General features: G+C 38.5%; 1 protein-coding gene across 2 annotated transcripts in view; it reads left to right on the plus strand.

Moving 5' to 3' along the window:
* Positions 1 to 245: 245 nt before the first annotated feature.
* The window catches only part of TRPC7 (transient receptor potential cation channel subfamily C member 7), a gene marked incomplete at both ends in the record, with an annotated part of 66,295 nt that continues 41,151 nt past the window's right edge, over positions 246 to 25,389 (plus strand). For both annotated transcript variants that reach the window (XM_082063668.1, XM_082063669.1), the window contains 2 exons: positions 246 to 998; positions 20,807 to 20,989. In XM_082063668.1, coding sequence (XP_081919794.1) covers positions 246 to 998; positions 20,807 to 20,989 — 936 coding nt within the window. The remainder of the gene's footprint in view (positions 999 to 20,806; positions 20,990 to 25,389) is intronic.

Genomic DNA, 25,389 nt, shown 5'->3' on the forward strand with positions numbered 1-25,389 from the left:
TATCCTTGTTGAAATGCAGAAAGGCATACAAGTCAGAGGAGAGCTTGTCTGTTGGTCAGATACATGTTTCACATGTATCTTAAATTATTTTAAATGACTGACCCAAATATAAAAAGGTAGCAAGATCTGATCTAATGAGACATTTCTAGCTTTATTTCAGGTTGTGTGAGGTTATGACTCCCTGAGGGTATAACCAAACTTTCTTTCTGGTTTTCTGCAGGTTGAGAAACAGCAATTACAAAACCATGCATCGAAGGCACACAACCCTTCGGGAGAAGGGCCGGAGGCAGGCCATCCGGGGCCCAGCCTACATGTTCAATGAGAAAGGCACCAGCCTGACTGCAGAAGAGGAACGCTTTCTCGATTCTGCAGAATATGGCAACATTCCCGTGGTGCGAAAAATGCTGGAGGAATCCAAAACCTTGAACTTTAATTGTGTCGATTATATGGGACAAAATGCCTTACAGTTAGCTGTAGGGAATGAGCATCTGGAAGTGACGGAGCTCCTTCTCAAAAAGGAGAATCTCGCTCGAGTTGGAGATGCGCTTTTGTTAGCCATCAGCAAGGGATACGTGCGCATTGTAGAAGCAATATTGAACCATCCAGCCTTTGCACAGGGACAGCGTCTCACACTCAGCCCCCTCGAGCAGGAACTGAGGGATGATGATTTTTATGCCTACGATGAAGATGGAACTCGGTTCTCCCATGACATTACCCCTATCATACTTGCTGCCCACTGCCAGGAGTATGAAATTGTTCACATCTTACTTCTAAAAGGCGCACGAATTGAAAGGCCACATGACTATTTTTGCAAATGCAATGAATGCATTGAGAAGCAGAGGAAAGATTCCTTTAGTCACTCTCGATCGAGAATGAATGCCTACAAAGGATTAGCCAGTGCTGCTTATTTGTCTCTTTCCAGTGAAGACCCTGTCCTTACTGCTCTAGAGCTGAGCAATGAACTGGCCAGACTAGCCAACATTGAAACTGAATTTAAGGTAATTCACCACTGTGCATTTTCGTTGGGCTGAATGTGTTCAGGGTACTGTATTTTTTACATGTTTGATCAAGTCTTGGTTTGCCATTTGAGGGGGTGGGGGAGGAAACACGGGCTACAGAAACTGTCAGATGTGTTAACTACACATAGACTCAGACCACTGTGCATTCTCCACTTAATAAATATTTGGAACTAAATATTGTGTATTATAGCAGACCCATCCTCACTCGGAGTTTCCATGTTGCATACTGTGTTTGCTTAGAATCTCTAGTTTGCAGTAGGAATAAAAATCAGATTATTACAAAAATGGGGATTCATTTCTTTTGTAAGAAAGGTAAGTCTTTTTATTTGAGCAATCTATTCCAGAGGCTGAGCTCTAGAGGCTGGTTTAATGACTTAAGAATCCAGTGCTTCTAGGTCTGTTACAGTGATAAAAACTACAAGTTGAACAATTTTGGTTCTCTGTTTAATGATTTAAATTGCATTGCATCTTAATGGTTTAGTACTGCATCTGTATATGATGAATTTCATGAAAAAGGAGATAAATGATCAAGAGATTTTTACAAAGTTCATCATCATGCCAAACAAAATATTGGAACTTGCAGAACTCTCTTACAAGTTATTCAAGATTTCTATTATCACAATGAGTTTGTAAGTGTCCGATGTCATTTGCATTATTTCTCTAAGTCATTTGCATGACATAAATAGCATTGTCTCCCTTTCTAAAATAAATTAGTCATGAAAAAACTCATTTGCAGTGGCTCAGTTATCAACATAACACTGTTTTCTGACTTATGACTATTGTGCAGCCACAACCATAATCAGTGATTCTAGAGTAATAAAATCTATGTTGTAAGTAAACTGGGGTAGGATGCCCACCAGGAATCCATTATTTTTAATTTAGAAAACTATTCAAGTGTTGAAGTATCTGTTTCAGGACTTGTAGCTATACTGTCTCCAATTTAAAAGCGACAAGAAAGCACATTCTCAAGTTGTTGCCTTTGAAACTCTCCAATAAGTCTCTTAACAAGGAAAAAATTAGCCAAACCACTGACCACCTTTGGCAATAAATTTAGGGCAAAACCTTGCAAAATCTTTTTACCCATGTGAATCAGAATTGGAAGGACACAACAATTTAAAAGGGAGTTTTTATTTACACGGCATTCAGTCCTATTGAAGCAACCTCATTGGGTTCAATGAATGTCTTGCTCATTTGAGGGTTATTCTAGTGCAAAAGCACTGTGGGCTCACACCTACAATTAACAACATTAATGTCTCATTAATCTCCCAGCTTCTTTTCAGTAGAAAAATATATATTGTGTGCAGCATGAGCTGCATCAGTATTGCATGCCTGTCAGTTCTGATAAGTGTCTTGCTGCAGAGAAGTGAATCTGTTTCTACCGGAATCCCTTCTTTTGTTCCTAGAGCTGCCAGCATGGTCTAGACTGGCACTGGCACGTACATGAATCCTCCAGGATCAAACAAGCAATCAAATGTTAAATAACTTCATGGTGGTTATATCTCCCCAGCATTGGCAAATATATGCGTGTAAATCAATACTGGAAAAAACGTTAGAAACCCTTTGCCAAATTACTGTATTCCCAGGAAGGCTTTCCAATTTCATTGCCTTATTGGAAGGTTCTGTGCAAACCACATTTACCTGTGTTAGTGAAGTACCTCAAAAGTACACACACCACTAGTTTACTTCAAATTTGTAACATTTCTTATATTAATGCTTGCAGAAATATGAAACATCTCAAGATTATAATGTATTCTTACTGTAGAAAAAAATGAGATGTATGTATAAATGCAAACGTATTTATTCTTAACATAATCAGTGTGATGTAGAACAGGGTATTAGTAAGAATAGGGTTGTTTCACAGAACATGACATTTTGAGAATGTATTTCTAGAAAATAATGCAGTTGTTGAAAATGTATGTAAGTAATCCACAAATGATGAAAATTTATGAAATCAAACAGGCTTCACAGGACTTTTTTTGCTGACTTCAAATAATACTTTCCCAGACTTTAAAAATTTTTATTGCAAAAGTTCTGTAATTACAATTACTGCTCAACAGATTTACAAAATTATTACTTGGGGTTATATCAAAATAGTTATTTATATACAATCTTAGCAGTACAGGTTTCAGAAGGTACAAAAGGTCCTTGAAACAGAAGGACACAAGTAATATTTTAATGATGTAGGTGGATGAAGTGTAATTGAGGGTTAGATAACCTATCTCTGAAGAAACTCCTAGCAAGAGCTAATTAAAATATAAATGTAGCGCCTCTCACCTGCTGCTTGCTGCCCTAAAACTTACACAATAGCACTGTTTGGCACCTGTGACTGAGGAGCCAGCACATGCACTATGTTTTTAGAGAACATGAAAGTTTTTTAGGAGAGTTGCCTCTTTGTACAGATATGAAAGGTGAAACAAAACAGCCACATGAACCACTTTAGAGAAAAGTTGCGTTAGCTGTGGTTGGCCACGGTTTGAGAGAGATTCCAATGATGATTAGTAGGTGAAAATAATTTTAGCAATTTTTTTTACAGCTGCAGAAGCTGAATAGATTGTTCTCACCCTAAATTGCTAAGATTCTGTCATACACTGTAGTTCTTATAAAATGCCTTTGCGCAAGCATTGCATGTTGCAATAGTATGCGATTGTTCTTAAGGTGAAGATGGGAGCCTGGACATATGTTTGATCACATTGCTGGCCTTCAGCAGCCTTTTTGTTGACTGATCAATAGGTCTTTAATAGCAAGAGTAGGTGTTCTGGCTGCCAGCCTTGAGTGGATATACTGCCTGGTTGAACTCCTTTCTGTGTTGATTTTGGCTCAAAAGCAAGGTCAAGATAGTCAGCTAGTATATGGCTTCCCGCATGCTGAAAAGAATAATAACAGGGAGACTTGGAGCTGGAAGAAAGAGGGAAGCTGTCAGAGCCAATCAATGCCGACAGTTTTACTGGAGCAGATACTCTGTTGGGTGCTTTTTCACTAGAGCTTAGATGAGGCCACAGAATATGAGGATCTGTCCCAGTATTCAGAACAGATATGTAGTGTGAATAATGTTGCTGTGTCATGATTTCAAGTAAATGAGAGCTTTTGCAATGCTTATTGAAGAGAAAAAAAAAGTGGAATAATGTTACATTCACATAGAAATTATTTCATTTTTTTTCACTTAAATTCTCTAGTGTCAAGGTCTTGCAAAAAAAAGTTTTCTTATTAATGGGAGAAAACAAATTGTTTTAAAAGATGTAGTCCATGAGTCCAGAATTAATCAGTCCTCCTTCCCCAAAATATTGAACTAGTTGTTTCTACTGAAAATACTAGCGATGTGATTACATTAAATGTTCTGGCAATCAGCCTAGAAATGGAGCGGATAGGAAACCCCTCAAAGGTGGATCTTTGAAATTTCAGTAAAGAAGTAAATGTCAGAGTCACTGTGCATGTTTGCAGGTCTTTATGCAATGATATTGTGCTGTGGTGGGGGCAGCCCAAGTTGAAAAAACAACCATGATTCGGTCCTTTGCTGTTTGAAAAATCAAAATTAAGAACCAGTTTATGACTTTCCTATTCTTTTCAGTTTTCATCTTGTGTTTAGAAAAAAGGGCAACACAGATTGGAGAAAGGGAAGTACAGATTGGGAGCCTAATTTAGTCCACTGGAGTGGGCCCTTGGTCTGTATGACCCTTGGAAAGAGAGGGGAACTATCCTCCCTGTGTAGGCTAGAGAGATTCTAGTTCTGCTAGGCTGACATTATATGTTTTATTCCTCCAAATAGCTTCATATTTTAGTCAATGGCCTAATACTGTTTTCCACCCTTCATGAAAAACTACAAGGCACACTTACTTTGTCCTATATTTGTTTAAATTTTACTTTGGATTTTTAATAGAAATAAACTCATTTTCCGCAGAAGCGTGGTCGCTAATGAAATGCCATCTTGGAATTTAAAGAAATTATAGCTTAATACCTCCCAATCAGTTTGTGTATAGAATCATATTCTGTTAAGATATATTACAGCTTTTAAGAAGAATTGAGTGCTAAACACAGCTGACTATAGAAGGTGATGTTAAGCATATGAAGCTGCTGCCCATGCTGTGCTTTTACTCAAGTTGAAAAAATCTGTGTATGCTTCACTTTATTTCAAGGTTGGCAGACCTTGAGCCTGAGTCATAAGGCAAATAATGCTTCTCTCATTTGCCAGTGTATTGTGTGTGTTTTGCTCATGCAAGTAAGCTTGAATTCACTTCCAGAGTGAATAACATGGGCAAGAATTTTTCACATGAAGAAGTCATCAACCCTGAGCCAGACCAATGAGAGCTGCCCTCCTGCTTTTGAGTGCAGGTGAGCGTCATCTCCAGGCTCAGTTTACTGATGGGCCACAACCGGCTATTTGTGGGAAGTGATGGCTTGTGTGGAGATGCCTACAGAGATATGTCTGCTAGGAACTGCTGCTTGTTTCACTGGGGCTGCAGTAATGTAAAGCAGCTGATGCTCAAATCCCTAAATTCTCATGATGCTGAAAGAGTGGTAAAACAACCCTGGAGACTCCACGACTTCTGTTAGGGATGATCTGGCATTTCTGCAGTACAGCTCTTACTCCAGTAAGTCAGCTCCATCTTTTTCCTACCTGTATATAAATTGTTAACAGCCCCTGAAACTCTTCTTCCATTAAAAAAAAAAATGTTGTGGGAACCTCCTTAATTAGTCTCAAGAACACTCTTGTAAATCAATCACTTAATTTTTCTTCTCTGACCTACTCTTCCTTGAGTGATCCTTTTATCCCTTCATAGTCTCTTGCCTCAACATCCTCTCTGGCAGACTTATTACTTCTGGTATGTATGGGAACACCTTTTATGAGCCATATTTATTATTTCAGCAAGATGCTCTTTGAGACTTTAGTGTTTTTATCTGGCCTTGCTTTAGATTTTAATTTAAATTTACAGATTTTCTGCTCTTTTCTATTATTTTCTTCCAGACAGGACTTGTGCTTTTTTAAAAAAGTTGTCTTTTTGCTTGTACAACCTCCTTTTATTCTGCTGTTTCACTTTGCTGAATTTTAGGAAGAGAAGTCAGAAGAGAACTTCATAAATCTGGCCTGGTAGCAGAATATGTTAGCTCCATTTTACTACTGTTTTTATTTTCTCCTGCACATGTACCATCAGTCTTACCTAATTCCACTTCTGAAAACTAAGCCTCAGCATTATAGATACTTTTGAGTATATGGATGGTCACTATTTCCACGTGATTGTCTCTCGTACCAGGATCTGTCCCCTGTTGTGAAGCAACTGCTTTTCCTTCTCCTGTGAGATTTTTTGACAATCGCTGCAAAAAGCAGCTGCTTGGGAGTGAAAACCATCTCTTCCCACTGCATCCCTTTCCCCTGCTACCTCCTGTGACCCTCACTGCTGAATTCCTAATAACGAGAGCAGACCAGTGGGTTACTCATATTTTTTCCAAATCAATGCCTGATGACACTGGGCTTTGATATGGCTGGGCCAGAACATCCCTTTTGGACCTTCCTGTGTTGCAGTCTATGTTCTGATTAGCTTATTCGCTTTTTCTCCTGCTGGCTCTATGCTATTCTGGTACTTTTGGCTTCTCTAAGGGAAATCTTTGCTGCTTTTGAAGCCATGTTGAAACTCAAAGTCAAGAGGATGACTCACTTTACAATATGTAAAATTACAGATTTAATTAAATATGCATGATACCTGAGAAAGAACAAAGATGTATACATTGCTAAATGCATTTACACTGTTAGTCCACAGCCAAAAGAGCTGTGCATTTATTTAGAACATGATGAAAACTAATATTTCTAAAAATATGCTGTAATTAATAATATTTTTTTTCAGGTTTTTTTTGGATATGAACTTTCCAGGTCAGTCTTTAATGAGAACATTATTTTTTCTAATAGATGGTGTCAGTTATGTGGTTTAAGGTTTTTAGCCATAAAAAAAGAACTCTTTGTTCTTTTTTTTAGCTCCCTCTTGACTGAATGTCAGTTTTCTTTACTGCCTTGAAAATGTGTGTTTAAAAAGCTTATTTTTTCCTTTTTCTTTTTTAATTTTCACTTATGTGAAGCAAATGCACAAGAAGGTACAATCAAATCTCCAACTCATAATACAGGAAAGAGTCAAGTACCAGTAAACTAAGAAAACAAATTTCTTCTTATTATTAAAATTTTTACTTATTGTTGGAACAAATTGTGTGTTAAAATAGGAGAGGAAATTAAAAATTACCATAGAAATAGCCTGGGAGAAGGAGAATATATTCAAACCTTGTAGTGAAATTTGTGTTTAGCTGAGTGAGACTCAGTCTGTACATGAGGAACTCATTCCCCATTGTTTTCTTTTTCAGAGACAAATTCACTAATATTAAATGCTACATTGGGTTTGCCTTATGAGTTAAATGAAATGCAGATATGTTTTGCATGGATATGTAGCAGAGACTGTGAAAAATGGATGTAGAGAACCCTTCCAATCTAAAAATAATCCCAACTTTGTGTCTCTTGTATTGTTCTCTCTAATACTTAGAAATTAAGAAATATCCTCTATATTTTGATAGCTATTAATATTATTGCAAGTGCTCTTTCTATGTCTGTTCTGTGATTAAATCATTTTCTGCCTGGCACATTGCCCAAGAAAAATGGTTTTAAAATGTTACACAAGAAGAAAATCTCCAAAGCTTTTTAGAGTGGTTTAGAACCGATGCCAAAGCTGTGATCCCTGCAGCTGTATTGAAAATAATATATTTGTATCTGTGAAGGTATGTTAACATCTGTCCATGTTTATTCAGAGTAAAGCAGAGTAGTAGATGCCGTGATTCATAGTGAAGGGTATAACTCAGCCATCTACAACCCACATCTGCACCTGGAAAAAAATAAGACCATTATTCATGGAAGTTGTAACTCTAGTGACAGTACCAGCTGCCGAAGAGTCACATAAAACCGGATCCTGGGAACTGCCTACAAGGACATTTAACCTACTTTATGGATGATTGAGTGACATTGTTATTAAAATGTCCCAACTAACTTTGGTTAAAAAAGAAAAAGAAAACTTCTTTAAAAGTTGCCTAAATACTTTCTGCAGGAAAATGTTCTCTTTACTTTCCCAGAGGAACAAGCCCAAGTCTCTCTTTTGAAAGACTGGAGGGAAAAAAAGGATTATTTCGACACATCAAAACAGAGACAACATGTCAATATAAGAAAATTTAATATTAATGCCTCAATAGTTTTGCTCCCCTCAAAAATTGCTTGGAGGAAACTTTGGCATTTGGCATGGCAAGATAAAAGCAAACCTGGAAATATTTGGATGTCCCAGAGAGTGCAGCTGTGATACTTTTGCCTCCCTTGGTGCTACTGCAAGTGAGGCTTTTGGCAGTGCCTGTTTGCACACCATCAGTGCAAGGTTTATTACCCTTTATAGCTCCTTGGGAAGTACTTTCTAGTCCTAATCAGTTAAGGATGAACAGCATTGCCACTGTGGCACTTACAGCTTGCTGCTTCCAGTTTGATTGCACATAAGAGCCCTAATACTAAAGCAGGATTCCAGTTTAGGAGAGCAATAGATATGATCATAAAAAAAATCAAATAACATGGAATCCCCTTAGAATCATTAGTGGGAGACACCAGGTTGACTCACAAGCTGGGAGGGAAAGGGAGAGCGATAGAAATGGTTCACATAACTAAGCAGCACAGCAGCTGCTCACCACTGTCCAGCATTTCAGAAGCATTTTTGTGTCATTTTAAGATGAACAATGTGACATGTTAGCCAGGTAGAAAGATAAGTGCAAATCTGAAACCAGTTGGAATTATGCATATTTCAGTTGCTCTAAGGTCACTTTGCTCCTGGGATTTCAGTGTTTCCTTACAAATGAAGGAAGTGCACTCCATCAAGAGTGCACTTCTGTCAATTTGCAAAATGCTTATTAATGGACAGGTTTTTAAGGCACCTAAAGGGCAGGAGTGGTAAGGGTGGTGAGGAGAGTTAATTCCCTTACACATAAATAATCCTGGGAGGAATCTGTGGCAAAAGAGGGAAAGCCCAAGCAATATTAATGTGTTTGTTCCTCCCCTGCCAGAAACGTCTGATATTAAATTTCTGAATCTGAAGCTTCAACACTCCAGTAAATGGGTTGCACTTGGACTGTCAGTCTGCATAAATGGCTGGTGATTCTTATTTTAATTCATCTTGCAGCCTGCTGTAGTGATTATATTAAGTTCAGACTTTTCATGTAGTTCTTAAACCCCAGATATGATGGAGGAATTGAGAAATTAGTTTTTGTTAGGTAAGGTGACTTTTAGAAATTATTCTGAACTGTCAAGGCCTATTGGCATCTAATATTACCAAGCCATGATTTTCAGGAAGTATATGTGTGTGTGTGACAACTTACATAGAGTATCTTGGATAATATTTAGAAAAAAAAAAGGGTTTACAATTGAGGGAACTCATTTTCATCCTTCCTGAAACTCAACTTTTTATAGTGAATATAAGTGGATTTTTTTTTTGTCTTATAATTTACCTTTGATGCAAACAGTCTCTGGATATCTTGTAGTCAGGATAAAGCATAATAAAACTTGCAGCATGTTAATCAGGAATGTGAGGTATCTTGGCTAAGTAGAAGAAAAAGCAACCGACATTTTGAGATAATTTGTTGCGTATGGAAGGGATTTGTATGAAAGCAAGGTTAAATACAGGGTTATATTAAGTTAAAGTTACTGTGATGTAAAAGCAAGTGAAATAATATTACATTTAATTAATATCGTGCTCACATGTGTTGTGGAGTCATATACACCCCATATAGCTGAGAAAAGGTCTGTAGTTAGCTGGTGTGAAGATTTAAGTGATATTTAACTGTCATTTAACTGGCTTTTGGGAGCTCTTTCAGTGAAAGTGGTGCTGTGATACCTGTTCCTTACCCTGTTTCTGCTTCTTGGAGACAAGGAGTTAAGAAAATTGTTTGGTTTTAGAGATGACTTTGATTTTAGGAATGAAGATGATTTGCCAGCATTGTGTTAGTCTTTTGTGTGCATGCACTGCTCCTCTACAACAGCTTTTTGAGTACAGATGCTCAGAAAGATGAACCTAACAGAGAGAATGACTGTCACAAACCCAGCAGACAACAACAAATGGTTTAGAAATACTTTCAAAATGTAGCTAAACATAAACACTTCAGCTTTCACATTTTGTGTTTTCTAGCAGCTTTAACATGGGAGAAAAGCTCCAGCAGACAGCAAAATCATGGCTCACTTGACCATCACATCATCTTCTGATTTGTTGAAACCATTATTACATCCTCACCCCTTGAAAGAAATATGTACAGTGAAGCTGGTGGACTAACTAGTGGATCTGATCCGAGGCTCATCCCTGCTCATGGGTTCCTCTCTTTATACAAATGAAGGACAACTAATCAGATGTTGGATTAAGAAATCCATCGCAGCAAACTAATCCATCACCAGTTGTGTTGGTAGGTAGGATTTATGCTCTACCACAACCTTTCCCAACAATCTGGTCAATCCCACAGAAATGTACCTTTGTCTCTGCAGCGTCTAAGCAATAAAGAGGAGACAAACTCCTCTGTGCCACCTCTTGCTGTGCTGCCAATGTCCCAGCCCAGGTGACAGGAGACTTTTGGTGTGTGCGGGCAGACAGAGGCTGCTGCTGCAGAGCCGAACTGCCCAGGGCTGGGCTCAGCCATGGTCCTCGCTGCCGCGCCAGAGAGAAGCAGCTCACGTTTCTCTGCCAGGTTTGCTGCCAGCTGCTGGGAGCACTGTGATAAATAGGGGAAGTGATCTGGCCAGTTGCCTGTGTTTAGCTAGAAGTGACAGTTTTCCTTTCTTACCCACTTAGCATGCAAGGCAAAATGAGTCCAGGTATTCAGAGTGGTGCACCTCCTCGATGGGAAGGCAGAGAGGGCTCCTGCCACCTGCAGCTGGCCACTTTGGAAGGAAAGATGTGTTGGCCCTTTCCATCCTGGTCACTGGATCCTCTGAAAGTACAGAGCTTGTGTGACGTTGAGCTTGCCCTTACTAGCACGCTCACCTTTCATCTTAGAGAGTTTTCTCAGAGCACTTAGTGATATAAAATTACACGGTAATATAATTATCAAGAGGGGGTATACGTTAGAGCACCAAAGATGAAGACTTTTCAGAAAGATTAAATAAAATTATTGGTGAGGAAAACAGATGGAAAATGATGCTATTGCAATATCAGTCAAATACAATATTGGTAAGCTTTTTGTTTAATTAGTAACACCAAGTGCCCAAGCACTCAGCTAATCCCAGCCTTGTTTTTTAGGGAATAGTTAGGAGCGAGGCAGTTTATTAGGAGCAAGATGGCTGGTTTCCAAAGACTGCTGCTCACTATTCACATTGGGCAAGGATATCTACTGGAACTATAAATGAGCATAATTAGGACTATTGCTCTGAATAGAAAAATAATACTAGATCAGCAGATGGGAGAATGGAATCAGGTACATTTATCCAAGGCACTGTAGGGAATTAATATCATAATAATGAATGCAAATGAAGTAATACATTCTGAGGAGCTCAAGTCCAACATTAAAAAGGATGCAGATGGGAAGTGATTTAGTTTATCCCTCATTGTGTTGTTAATTGTTGTTATTGTAGATAATTATAATGAACCCATCCTCACTGTGTCTAGGCAGACTATACACTGGATTGTGGATAAACAGGAATGATATACAAACAATTTTACATTGCCACAAAATGGTGCTAGGTGCTTTAGTGTCTCTAGTTTTTGGCATTTACATGGTAAAAAATGGCAATTTCCTAGAATATAATATGTTGCAGAGAACTTGATGTCAGTGTAGCATTGAAATTGCTCATTGCCAAGTGTGTCATTTCATTGTCAGTATCCAAGCCCCAGGATCTGGACTCATTTCAGAACAGAGAAATGTAATGATACGGTTTTAATATTCATATTTCTGCTTAAGAAAGTGCTACAGTATCACTTCTAAGTCTGTTCTTAGAGAGAGGATGATGTCCATCTGATCAAGAGTGCTCAGTGCCAGGACTCTGCAAGTGGGATCACATTTTTCTGAAGTGCTCAGTTGCTGCTTGGGTGCTGTGGGGACAGGAATTTCATCCCCTCTGGTGTTTGTGACTAGTATTCCAAGCAGCTGTTTTTGCTGGACATTGAGAAGCCGGCTGTGGTAGTTGGCTGTTCGAGACCTGGAAGATATATGGGCTTTTTTAGTTGTCAATGTAGTTGTATCATGGCTCTCAGTTAAACCAACAGTCATTCGCAGGTTGGATATAGAAGGAATCTTTCCTGATATACAGGTGCAGTTTGTAGCCAACAGAGATAGGACTCGTAGCGCCTTTGAACATATAAATGTCTTCCTCAGGCAAGCTGAAAGTGCCCAATTTAGTTCAGCTTTAGGGGGAAAATGTAGCTGTGTTAAGCAAACAATTGCCCTACATTTAAATCCATTATTTTCTCCCTGTTTTTTACACCTGGTTTTCAGGTTTCAAGCAGCTGAGCTGCTGAAAAAAGCCACACAGTTGAAGGACAGTAGTTAATGCATTTAGCGCAAGGAAACTATCTATTCAGCTGCAAATTGTGTAGGAAATGTGGCTCTTTCCCAGTGGAGCTTCTAACAGGTCAGGAGTATAATAAACATGGGAAAATGCCAGAGAAAAAAAAGTATGGATGACATGTAAAATGAAAAACTTGGCCCAGAGATGACTTCTGTGCTTTGATACATCTAGCACATCAGAGCTGCAGATTTGCTGTCCGTTGTCTTGTAAGTGCTCTATTGTAAACAGAATGGGTGACAAACAAAAAGAATTCACCCTAACATTGCATTTGCCTTGTGAAATGCATTTGGGGGTAAAAGAGGAATTCTTTCTGCATGACAGTAAAAGTAAGGTTGAAATAAAGGCTCCTCTAATGCAAGGGGCATTTTCATTTTCAACAGTAAGAAAAGCAGTTTCTCAGTGTCATGTTCCCACACAAGGAGCAAGCCAATATTTGAAAATAATCAAGAGAGATTGGGAGCTTTGCACTGCATCCACATGGGCTTGATTTTACTGCTGAAACTAACAGATCTTAAACTCTTCTTCATCAGGAGAATTACCAGAGTATTATTTTGATATGCGTAGTGTGTATTTTATAAAGAGAAGCTGTTGACAAGACACAGGGATACAGACGTTCTCTTTCACTGAAGGTGTGTTCCCTGCATTTTGCATGCCAAAGCATTTAGTTAATACCTCTGTCCCTGTTAATACCTGTCCTGTTTATGTGACATCCAGGGACTTGACAGTTTATCTTCTGAAAACAGGTGTTTCAGCATAAACATTCAAATGAGCTTGGGAAAATCTGCAAGAAGGCAAAAAAACACCTTTTAATTAGTTGAGGAATGAAAAGCATGTGGCTTATTTGTGACATGAGTTTGAAAACCAGCTGAGATTATATGAAAGAGAAGTACCTCAAGTATCAAATGCCATCTTATGCTGAAAAGCTGCTATGCCAACCTTGATATTTAAATACCCTATTTTAAAAAACTTACTGTCAAACAACATAATTTCTGTTCTATGTATATTTAAATGACTTCAGAGACTTGGAATAGGGTGATAGTTATACATTGAATAGCACTGGTGTTCCTGCACACACGTGTGCTACGCAGATGCTCAGTAATGGTACTTGTCAGGAAGAAGGTGACATTGTGGAAAAGGAGTAGAAGACATGGAGAAGTTCTTATGGCAACTTCTTAGACCCATATTTAGAAAAAGATTGTACTCTGTTCTGGGTGAGAACTTTAAATAAGTCAAGTGATCCGCTAATTTCAGTGTAGAGAGAATTCACATCTACAGGAAACTTTTTTAAAGTTTCAAACAAAAAAAAAATCAATATATGTAATAAAATAATTGAGAGTGGACTGATTCTGAAGTTTCTTGTGCTAGGAAATCTAAAACTTTGGATAAAGAGTCAGGAATGGTGTTAAATCTCAGTCCCTAGCTTTCTCTTAGGATTATGTGAATGGATTCCTGGCTTAACTTACCCAAATAATCCATCCATTAATTTTAGATCAAAAAATTAAAAAAAAAAAAAACACCACATTTTAAAGAATTGTTTCAAGAGGATATCAAAGTGAAGCATTTTGCATTTTTCAAAGTTTTTATTGATGGAAAGCGTTTGCAAAATGTATTCTTTGGTTTTGGTCCCACAGAAGTTGTGTTTATCACAAAACCAAACAATTTCCCAGAAGCAATTATTGGTAGATACGTAACAACTAGAGTGCAAAAGAGTAGAAACAAAACAGGGAGGTGCAAGCCTATCCTTTCTGCTGCTTTTGACAGTTCCCACTTCAAAGGTCTTAGAACATTAGTACTGAAGGTTACACATATGCCTGGGCCTGTGAAGGATGCTATAAAAGTACAGCAACAAATGTTAAGGGCTTTTCTAACGCCACCATAGATCATTAACACCATCTTGGCTAGATTCTTTAATGATTTGATATATCTCCTAGAGAATAGATATAAGGTGAGATCCAAAATCAAGGGTTTGACTGATATCTTGCTGTTCTATCCTCTTGTTGAAGGATATGCTGTCTCAGAGATCAGCTTCTGTAGTGCATATGAATTGCAGCTAGAAAGCTCAACCTATTGAACAGAAGAAAGGTACACAGAAAAATTCTTATGGTAAATTAGTCAGTGCAACTGCTATTGAAATCTCTGTAATGAGGCAATGGATGTTATTTTCAGGGCTCATTGGAAGCCACACAATATTTGGTCCTCAGTCAAAACATATGGCTGTTTTCTGGACTTCTTTGGCCAAAAGTAATGTAAGCACAGGCAGTACTGTCTGCTTTGTCCTTGGGCTCTTTCATTGGACGCATCTCTTGGTGTCTCTGGACAAAACACCCTTTGCCTGGAGGCATTGCTCCTCTGCACCACCACACTGCAGCCTGGCACTCTTCAGAGAGCAAACACTTGCCATGTTTATCCTGGCTTCATTTAGAAACGTCCAAATTGCTTGGGAAGCAGGACAGACACACTCCTTAAATGTCAGACTCTTGTATTTTAACAAGTTGCTTATATTATGCTTGCTGGAGGTGAAAAAGTCAAGGTCTGGATCATTGAAAAAATGAACCAGCAGCATCTGTTGTCACCTCCAGACATACTTAGCAACATGCACCTGAGCATGGAAATGTTTTAAATGAGCACTTGGCTTTATTTCAGAGACATGCCCACTGAATATGACACAGTACACCTAGAGTTCCAAAAAAAATTGCTGATGTGCTGCCACTTAAGAAGCAAGAGAACATAAACTGACTGGATGATGTGCTTTCTGGAAAATTAACTGTACAGGCTTGGCATAGTCTATGCACGTAGGCATTTAGTCTGGAAACAATAGAAATGCACTCAGCTGTGTTCAAACTTGTCAGCAGTTATAGGCGCAGTTGACAGAGCTCTTTGGAAGGGGTGTTCAGTGCACTTCAGATGATAATGTGGCTACAAGACCAGGATCAGTGCAGGGCCCTTTCTCAGCATCTTCTCTCATCGTATTCACTCCCACAGGCCTTGTGCTTTTTGTCATTCCTAAACATATGGCCAGTCACAGACAGTGTAAATACCCAGAAGGAAATCTGTCCTACAACTTCAAAACTGGCTTGTGCATATTTCATGTGAAATCTAATTGGTAAATATTTATAAGCACTTTGAATATTTGACATGATGGTTTATTTAAAAAATTAATTTCAAATCTAGTAGGTAATATCATTGGCTTTCTGTCCCTCTCCTTTCTCTCACCTTTGTTTTCTTCCTACAAACATTCTTATTTGGGAGAGTTTTCATATTTATAGAATTACTTCTCTGTTTTCTTTCTTTTCTGCTCCTTCTCTTCAAATCATAAACTAATCTATGCAATATTTCTCTCCATGATATGGGTATGTGAGATGTAGAGTTGTATACAAAGAGCCAAGAACTTCAAGGAAACATAAAGGGGGGCTCTGTGCAACATGCCTGCAGCTTTCATTTGCACAGCAAATATAATGCTGCCCAGAAAAGCCAGATTTTCTGCTGAATACACAGCTCCTACATTACTCAGAGACAGGAGGTTGGATGCAGCAGATTGTGCCATGCAGTTTATCTGTGAACGCTCTGAGAGCACACAGAGGCTTTCTGGTGCTGTGATAGCCCTACTCACAGATACAGGACATTCAGGTCCATTAGTTCCAGAAGTCTTGGATTGGTGTGGAAGCCCTCAAATTCCAGTGTAGCAGATTTATAAGACAATATACAATGGACAGAACTACTGAAAAATGGTGGCTTTAATACCTAGTTCAACCATCCCATTTCTGCTTCTCTTTTCCAAAATGCACGTGTAGTGCTTGCATTTCAGAGCTAGGCTCCCATGGCTGACATTCCATTTAAATTCTTGACTCTGATTGTTTTTTGAATTGTTTCTTGCCTGTTTGGTTGGGTTTTTCTGTTTTCTTTCATTATCTAGCCAAGACAGGTTTCTGGTCTTACTTTTCCTCATTTCACTTCTTACTCAGACTGCATCCCTCTGACCTCAAACAGCTCTTTTCTGAAGAAATCTGGGTGGTTGTGAACAGATGTGGAGACATGACAGAGTTCATTTAGAACATAATCAACAGATAATAATAGGGTACTCAGAGAAATTGCAGTGAATGACAAGTACCATCAGCCTTTTCAAAACAGCAAAATTAGACATTTTTAACTCCATATGTGCAACAGTGTTAGAAGAAGCAGGAAATGACTAATTTGGAATCCTTTTATTATGTTCTAGTTTTTAAAAAATGATATTGTAACATTCTCAAGCATTATCCTGATCCACCTCTACTTGCTGTCTCTAAAGGAAATAAAATACTGTTCCATGTGTTATTTGAAACAAACTAGCTCTCTTGTGTAATTAGTCGTATCCTTCATCTTCCTCCCTGAGGCCTGATGATGCTCAGCTTGTAAGGATGAGGCCCTGGCAACCCTCATGTATGATTTGCAGTTTTCATTACTGTAAAGATCCATCTGTTTTATGAAACTCATACTCCTCAGACTTGTGTAATGCAGTAGCTGATCAGAGCACTCAGGAACGTGTGGGTTATTGTTACTGCCTGTGCCTATTTCTGTGACTCTGCTGAGAGGACTGAGCTGGATTTCATGTCTCCAGACATGAGTTTCTGGTGGGAGGCAGGACCTCCGCCTGGCCCACCTGTAGCCCACCGCCTGGCCAGGCTTGCAACCAGGATGGTTCCCCCAGAAACATGCTTAGACTGGGAAGGCCATGAAGTGCCTGGTTTGGGGGTCAAACCCGGCTGGCAAAGGCCATGGGGAATTGGGGCCTGGCCCTTTGCATCCTGATACACAGTGGCCAACTACGCCTGTCAGAGTTACCAGGAGTCTTCAGGGCGCTGATCTTCAAAAACCTTGACGTACCAAAAAATAACTGGAAATGTGTTCTGGCTCTTCACCTCTTCCTCCTGACTCTTCCACCTCTCAGTAACCCTTGCCCTGGGGCTGCAGCCTTCTGTCCTACGCAAGAACAAGCCCCGCCACTGTCACAGTGCTCCTTTCTGCAGGCTCTGCAGGGTCTCAGGTGCTTCCAAATGTGTGAAATCCAGGCAGTTTATACAATATTGGCACATACACCAATATAATTTGCATACCACTTGCAAATCTTGGCTTCCTTGAGTGTTTTACTGTGCGTCATGACTCGCAATTCAGTATTTTATATGCAGGTAGATCATTTCTGCGTGCATCACCAAAGCTACACAGTGCTAAGCCAGGGTCAGGAGAAGTGTGGCTGTCAGTATCCTGATAATCTCAAGTTTTAGTAAAGATGCCTTCAGTAACTTGTGCTCGCAAAGAGAGAGACACTGACATCAGGACAGTCAATGAGTGGCTGTGTTCTCACCATCAGACTGAACACGATTATCTATGCTGAATATGAGCATTAAGTAAGACAGAAAAAAGATGATAAATGCTTTTGTAAAAGGGATCATGAGCAGATACAGCAGGTTCAGTGATCACTGACACTTGTCTTAACACATGAGCAACGTCTCCTGAGAGCAGTAAGTGGCTCTCCTGTCTGGATGAAGACTGCCTGGAACCTATTTTATTTAATACAACCTGTGTATTGGGTAGATTCTATTGCTCCTTGCGTCTACTGGAAAACTGGAGTAAATAATTTTGAACAGAAAAATCATTCATAGGCTCTGCAAATGTACAGAACCAGAAAAACATTAGGCTTGAAGATGTGAATAAAGTTGGATCTTGAAGGAGTTTGCCAGCTGGGAGCCTGCCATTTACATTTGCTTTAGAAGTACTTTCCTAGTTGCTAACTAAACTGCTTTCTTTGAAGAAAGTTGAAGAGGGAAAGTAGTCGGAACTAATGTATACTAGTTGTTCAGATGATGTGGAAATGGTGATGAGAATTACCTAAAATGTGCTGGCTAAGAGATAAGCTTTCAAACTCTGCAAACCCTACATAGAGAATGGTATTAAAGCTTAACAGAGTTCTCATCCTTGGTTTTTTTTTTTTTGGTGTATGTGTGTGTGTTTGTTGTTTTGTTGGTTGTTTTGTTTTGTTTGTTTGTTTTTTAAACCTGCTGGGCTAATTAAGTGTCTCCATTACCTGTGGCAGATCAGCATTTCATTCCTAGCCTACATCTATTTTCAGATCTATCTATATTTGCTTCACAGGTCCTGTAGTTACTTCCAGGCTATTTTTGTTTGGGCATCTATTCTCTCAGTGAACAGACAAGCTTTCTATTTATTGAAATTCTTCTTGGTACAGTGAAGATTGAAGCATAGAATTGATTAAAGAGGAGCACTTTGAACCTGTAAAATACAAACTCTCTTTCATTTACATTTCAGACTACACTTCACCCCATATTCGATAACATTCACTCTACAAATCCTGTCTCCGCAAAGTACTTAGGTACTAGATTTAGATGCAGACGTGTGATCATTTTCTGCCTGAACCTTGAGGACACCTTAAATCTCAGTGCACTAAATTGGCACATTTATAGAAGCTCCAGTTTCTGCAGTGAAACTGGTGCCTCACTTTCTGCAATAGGGCATAAAACTGCTCCACCAGAGATAAACACCGCTTTGCTGTTATAGTACATATTTTGATGAAGATTTTAATTTCTTGCTGACCTCTGCTCATGAACACCCCAATTAGAACATGAGGTCTGATTACAGCTCTTGAGGAAGATAAGGGAAACACAGATTTCAAACTTTTTTGGAAGATATAAGAGAGTGTAAACATAGAAACTTCACCTTGCAGAAGGTCTCACCACTAAAACGCAAGCTCTTTCCCAGCTTTCCTCCTCAGCCCCTTCTCATGAACACCTACCAGAAAGGGCATCTTCCCATTACTGCGAGAGCAGTCAATCCAAGCCCTGAAGGGCTTTCTGATTCCCTGTGACTATTGAATTTTTCTGTGCTCAGTGAAACAGCTCCTCATAGCTCTCAGCATGCAGGACAGCACAGTAAGCAAAGTTGAGACACACACATATTAGAAGTAACCTCAAATCTGTGCCAAAGTCATTAAACCAACTTAATTAAAAAAAAAAAAAAAAAAGTCATTATCAAGAGCATCTCAGTTCTGAAGGTGAAAAACTGTCCAAAGTAATTCAGCCACCTCTAATACACTGTATTTTATACAGTGCTGTTCTGCCTAATTAATGAATGTTTGCACAGTGCTTTGAGATCTTTGCCTAACAAGGAAGGCTAATATGTTGCTATGTGTAAATGTTAGAATCAATAATTTAGAAAATATAGGAGTAGAAAAACAGGTTGCTCTTATCATTTCATCAAAGCCAGGTTTAACCATCATCTTTTTTTGGCTGCTTGCTTAATTAGATAAGCTGCTGAATTTAATTAACTCATCAAACCTAATTTGAAAAGATCTCTCAAGTCAGTAAGAGCTTGTCTTATTATTTCTATTCATTGCATTGAGTCTTTAATATCACCATTTTATTAGGATATTAATGGTAGACTTAATTGTGTTCTAATTTACTGCATTTACTCAGGTGGTGGCATTTTCCTCATTTTTTTGTGTCTGCATGTGAAAATCAATCAATTTAATTTAGGGCAGTGGAATTGCTCTTCTAGACCTCTATCAAGTCAGGTATCTCTTTTCCCATAAGTGTAATTTGGGTTTGCAAGGTGAAATTATTTCATAGGAAATCATGTTGAGTTTCTGAAGTCCCATTTACTGAAAAAGTGTTATGACAAAAATTATCTTCTGGGTGCTCTTTTGGGACTGTTTAACCAAATTGTTAGGTAATAAATTTGAAACTGAAATTGGTATTACAACTTTATAATTAATTTGAACACATCTGTGTGTGGTGCTCCAGACTGAAATTCCTTGAAAGTTACTAAAGAAGGAAGTGCTAGCAAAAACTCTACATTGTAAAATTTGGGGTAAATTCTAAACCATTATCAGGATCTTTTTTTGGCCATCTTTTCACATTCCTTGAAGATTTGTCATAGAGAGAGAGAGAAAAGGTCAAGCAATTGCTTAAAATGAAAATTTATCTGTAAATTATTATTCTTCTGTAAAATATGTTCTACTGTAATATTAACTATATATCTGATAGGAAGAGTGCTATTAATTCTGGAAGACTTAATGTCTATTTGTGAAAAGCTAGCTACATCCTTGGTGAAGTCAAATGCTTTCCTACTACTCTAGCCAGTAGTTTTGCACCAGTAACCTCGCTCATGATTCTCTCCCTTGCTTTTTTTTTTGTCTGTTTGAGATGTGCTTTCAAGTGCATAATTAAATAACTCATATTTCTCTGTTTTCCCTTAGAACGACTATCGGAAGCTATCTATGCAATGCAAGGACTTTGTCGTGGGTGTGCTGGACTTGTGCAGAGACACCGAAGAAGTAGAAGCAATTCTCAACGGAGATGTGAACATCCATCTGTGCCCTGAGCACCACCGGCCAAGTCTGAGCAGGATTAAACTTGCTATTAAATATGAGGTCAAAAAGGTAAGCTATTTTTTTTTTATTTCATGGTGGATACATCTTCACATCTAAATTATGCTTCCTTGATGTCACCTGGAAAATAATCAATGAGAGATTTCAATGGGACCAGGACTATCCCTAGAATTTTAACATTTCATGGTCTGATTTACATTTTCTCACATACTTCAATGTGGAGAAGGATATTTGCAAAGGACACGTTACAGAAGGTGTGGCATTTATTTTGAAGTTACAGACTTGAATGTACAGATGGCCCAAGGAGCTGCCCATAGTGCATGGTGCTTCTTGTGTGGGTCATGACTATGAAACTCTGAAAACTTCAGCAGGGGTGAAAAGTTGTTACTATACCAAACTGAGGGTCTCCCATCTTTCACTTATGATTCACATGAAGTTGAGGGATGAACCTAGCAGATACTGTGGTATCTTTGGCCACAAATTATAAAAGCAAGTAATTCAGTCCAGATCTTCAGCATTCCCAGGTCATCTGTCTTTCCTTCAAACTTGATTTCTGCTTAGGCTGAGAAAAGAGCTGGGTGCTGCAGCCTAAGCTGAAGGCAGCAGACCAAGTGTCCAGTCTTACCTGTGTGCTCTCAAATGCTGCCTGACCACTTAGCTCAGACCACATCTTGTGTTGGGCTCCGGAAACACTTGCAACCATCAAAAATGTTATATTTTCTGTAATGTTATAGAAATAACATATAAAAAGTAGCAATTCTGTTGTAGCCAAGAGCTTTTACTGCAGTGCAATGGAAAGTGGAATTCAAAATTTAAAAAATAAAAAAAATCATTCCAAGTGAGATCAAGACCTCAAAAAAATCAACTTCTGATAAACTTGGAATTTTTTTTATAGCATATGTAAATAGAAAAACATTGATAAATATGTTTATCCTACATTCCCAGCTTCCAGTCTCCTAAAGCCCCAGATCAATTTTCTAAGAATTCAGATTTCTACCAAATCTATAAAACAGAAGGAATATATATATTTTAAGGAAAAACATGAAGACTGAATTACTTTTTTTTCAGCTTTATGGAAGTATGTTCTGTGAATGGAAAATTTGATTCTGGCAAATCCTAGGCCTGGGTGGTCACAATTAATTGTTCCTACAATATGCATTGATGGAAACTGGGCTCATGCTACGAGATTTGAAAAGCGTTCTAAATTTTCAAGCTAACATCTGCTCTTTTTCCCCTCCCAATTCCACCACCTGCTTCAGTTTGCCTCTTGACTGTGCTGCTGTGCTGGCCAGAGAAGGTCTTTTCCTGTTATGAAAGCCATTAATTAAATCAAATCTTAAAACTATTATATGAAATGAATTGCTTTCATGCAGGAGCACTTGGTACGGAGCCAAATATTTCCTCCTAGGATATCATGTCTCTGCATTGTTCTGTCACCAAAACTAAGGATAACATCTCAGTTTGCTCTTATTTAGATGCCTTTCAACAAGCTGGATCAAGTTTATTTATTGAAGCTGTTGCTTTAGTAACGAGAGGCTGAACTTGCTGTGGTGCTCTTTCAGAAAATGAACTCCTCTAAAAGATACTGACAGCACATAATCAAGGAATAGTCCTCAATGACCCATGGTCTGAGAATTACCTTTAAGTTGGTCAGAACATCAAGCCTTTTTAATGTATGAAGCCTTCTGCACTATTTTGTGTGTTTATTCTTCTAAATATTTGTGTCATCCTTTAGATACCAGGACCATTAACCAGAGCTGAATTGCTGTTATTGTGCTTTTTCAAGCTCATTCATCCTAGCTTAGTTGGTTGCAGAGGAAAATTTCCTCCATTTCTTATGTTTTATATATATTACTTCATAATGCATGAATGCTGACCTAAAGCATCCGTGGCAGGTCATATACAGTTGATCTTTTTCTGTATAAATATCTTCCTGTGCCCAGGAAAGCTGAGTACACTATCTGGAGCAACCTGTTGCTCACTGATGGTAACTGTTTAATTACAGAGCATAAACGTGAGCATTTGTCAGCCTCATGTTGACTCTCAGGTTAGCACTTTTCAGAATATTTTTTTCAGTAGACCATATATGTCTATGTGTAAGATGAGGATTTAACTGCTAACTGGAAAGTAAGATAGTTTCATTTGTGGGAGACAGAGATACATTCAGATAAATGGCTTTGGTTATTGGCAGTGACTTATGATAATAGGCTGATATTTATCACACTGGCTGAACAAAGAGATTGTGTTATGGTAACACAGTAATGATTTCCTTAAGAGGTAATAGGTCTCAGGTACAAGTTTGTTTTTTTTTTTATCCAGATGAGAGGTGTTTAGGCTTGTGTATACAAACCCTGTGCTTCGAAATCAATTTTCATTTTAATAAAATACTATCATAGAGAGGGGTGAGATGGAGGGTGAATTATTTTACATACTTAATAAGTCAATTCTTGGGCAGAATCTGTAAATTTCAAGGCACTGTTTCAAAGCTGGTGCAATGACTTACAGGCATATACGAGATCACGTGTGGTGCTCCAAGTGTGAAAGGCAGATGAGGCAGGTGCCCAAAGTGACTTCCCACCCACGGCACCCAAAACCCCACCACTTGGTCTGACAGTGCTGTCTGCCCAGGCCAAGTCTGAGTGCTGAGACATGGAGGGCTCTAACTCACCCAGAAGCAGTTCCAATGATGTGGAGACCTTTCCAGCTTTTTAACTGCACTCTAGAACTGGAATAACACAGAAATAGTTGTGTTTGCCACTTCTTTTTGTCCTGGAAGTTTAGTTGGCAGGGTAGGACTAACGAAGGGACTGTAGCTGTGCCTTCCACCCCTGCTACCAGAACCTCCCCATCTTTATCATTAGCATCAGTGTTCAGATGTTTGATTTTGTATTATTGGCAAGCTCTAGATGAAGCAAAGAAATAAAGGCATGCTTCCTTAAATGAGTATGGAGCTCCTAAAGTATTTTATACTTGTTCTTCCCTATGAACTGCAAGAAGAATCTTAGACAAGATAACTTTAGGGACTTCATAATGGTCTGAGAAAAACAAAAACCAAAACAAAAGTGGTGTTAGTTTTTATGTCATTTTGTTTTGGCTTTTAATTAAATTAACATTCAGATTAAATATTTACATTTGCACCTGATATTTTAGGAAATACTTGATTTTTTAAAAATATCAAGTTATATCATTAGCTTCTTAATACATTCTTCTGTATTAGTACTTTAAGTGCATATGGTAGGCTTTTTTGATGAAAATTTGCAGAGAACAATTTATACTGTGTTCTACACAGTAAATCTGCAACTGGTACCTACAACAGGATTTTTCCCAGGCTCTAAATCATCTTTGTCTGCCCTTTTTCATTTGTGCTTCCCATTAGGATTCTCTGTTACCTTGTCCATTCACTACTCAAAAAAAGCAGTTCAACTGAAAGGCCATTGCTTCGTTGATCACTACCTTTTTTTCTAATTTACAGAATTTGAGATGAATCTTGGAAAGTCATTCAAGAATGCATCCAAAGTTTCAGACTTCACTTGCCTGTCTCTTTTTGCCTTTTTTTTTTCCTGCAGAGTGTGCTACCAGCACATATGAGATGCTGATGAAAAAGCAAGTTTAAAGCTCTAACATAACTGAAGATTAGAGAAGGTCATAGAGAAGGTCACTGAAGAATTAAGAAACTCTGTTTGTACATATTTCACAGCAAGGAGAAAGCTAAAATTACAGTTGTTTACAAAGTGGTCTTTAAAAACACCTTATTACTATAATTCTCTACCATTCTTGAAAAAACTAAATAATCACTCTATACCCTAGGATTCTTGGAAAACGGTACTCAAATGTCCTCCACTCAAGTTTTCCAGAGTAATTTCTCACCTCAAATTAACCATCTTAATGATTCACATTTCCTCAAAAATTATTATAGTAGGAACAGTTTGTCAAAAGCAAAACAATTTGCAAACATTTGAGCATTTACGAAGTCCTGGATGCCTTCCAAGAAATGGACTTTTAGCCCTTGTTATGGGATGGTTACAAATTTACTGTTGTCTCCTGTGATATTATTTAGCTATGGTTCACACTTGCATATTCGAGTCAAGAACTGATTTCTCTCTTCTCCAGATGTGCAGAGTCTTGAGCAAAGGGAGGAGAAAGGTTGGGTGCAGGAAGAGCATCAGAGCTCCCTGCTAATGCTGGAGCAAGGCTGTTCAGGGGGTTTCTTCAGAGACTATAGGAGAGTGCAGGGGAAATTTGCAGAATTTTTTCTTTTCTTGAAATATTTAAGTAATTTTGTTTTCTATCAGATACTGGAAATATAGGGATAGTATAAGTTTTCCCTGTGTGTGAACTCATTTCTAATTAAGCCAGGGTGTGATTTCTAGTTGTGACAGGCATAGGCACAGAGTCTGGGACAGCTCTGTCTTGGATTCTTCCTTTAGACAACCAACAGTGAGAAAACGCAA

This window comes from Streptopelia decaocto (assembly GCF_964273445.1).
Source record: "Streptopelia decaocto genome assembly, chromosome: 12".
NCBI lineage: Eukaryota > Metazoa > Chordata > Aves > Columbiformes > Columbidae > Streptopelia > Streptopelia decaocto.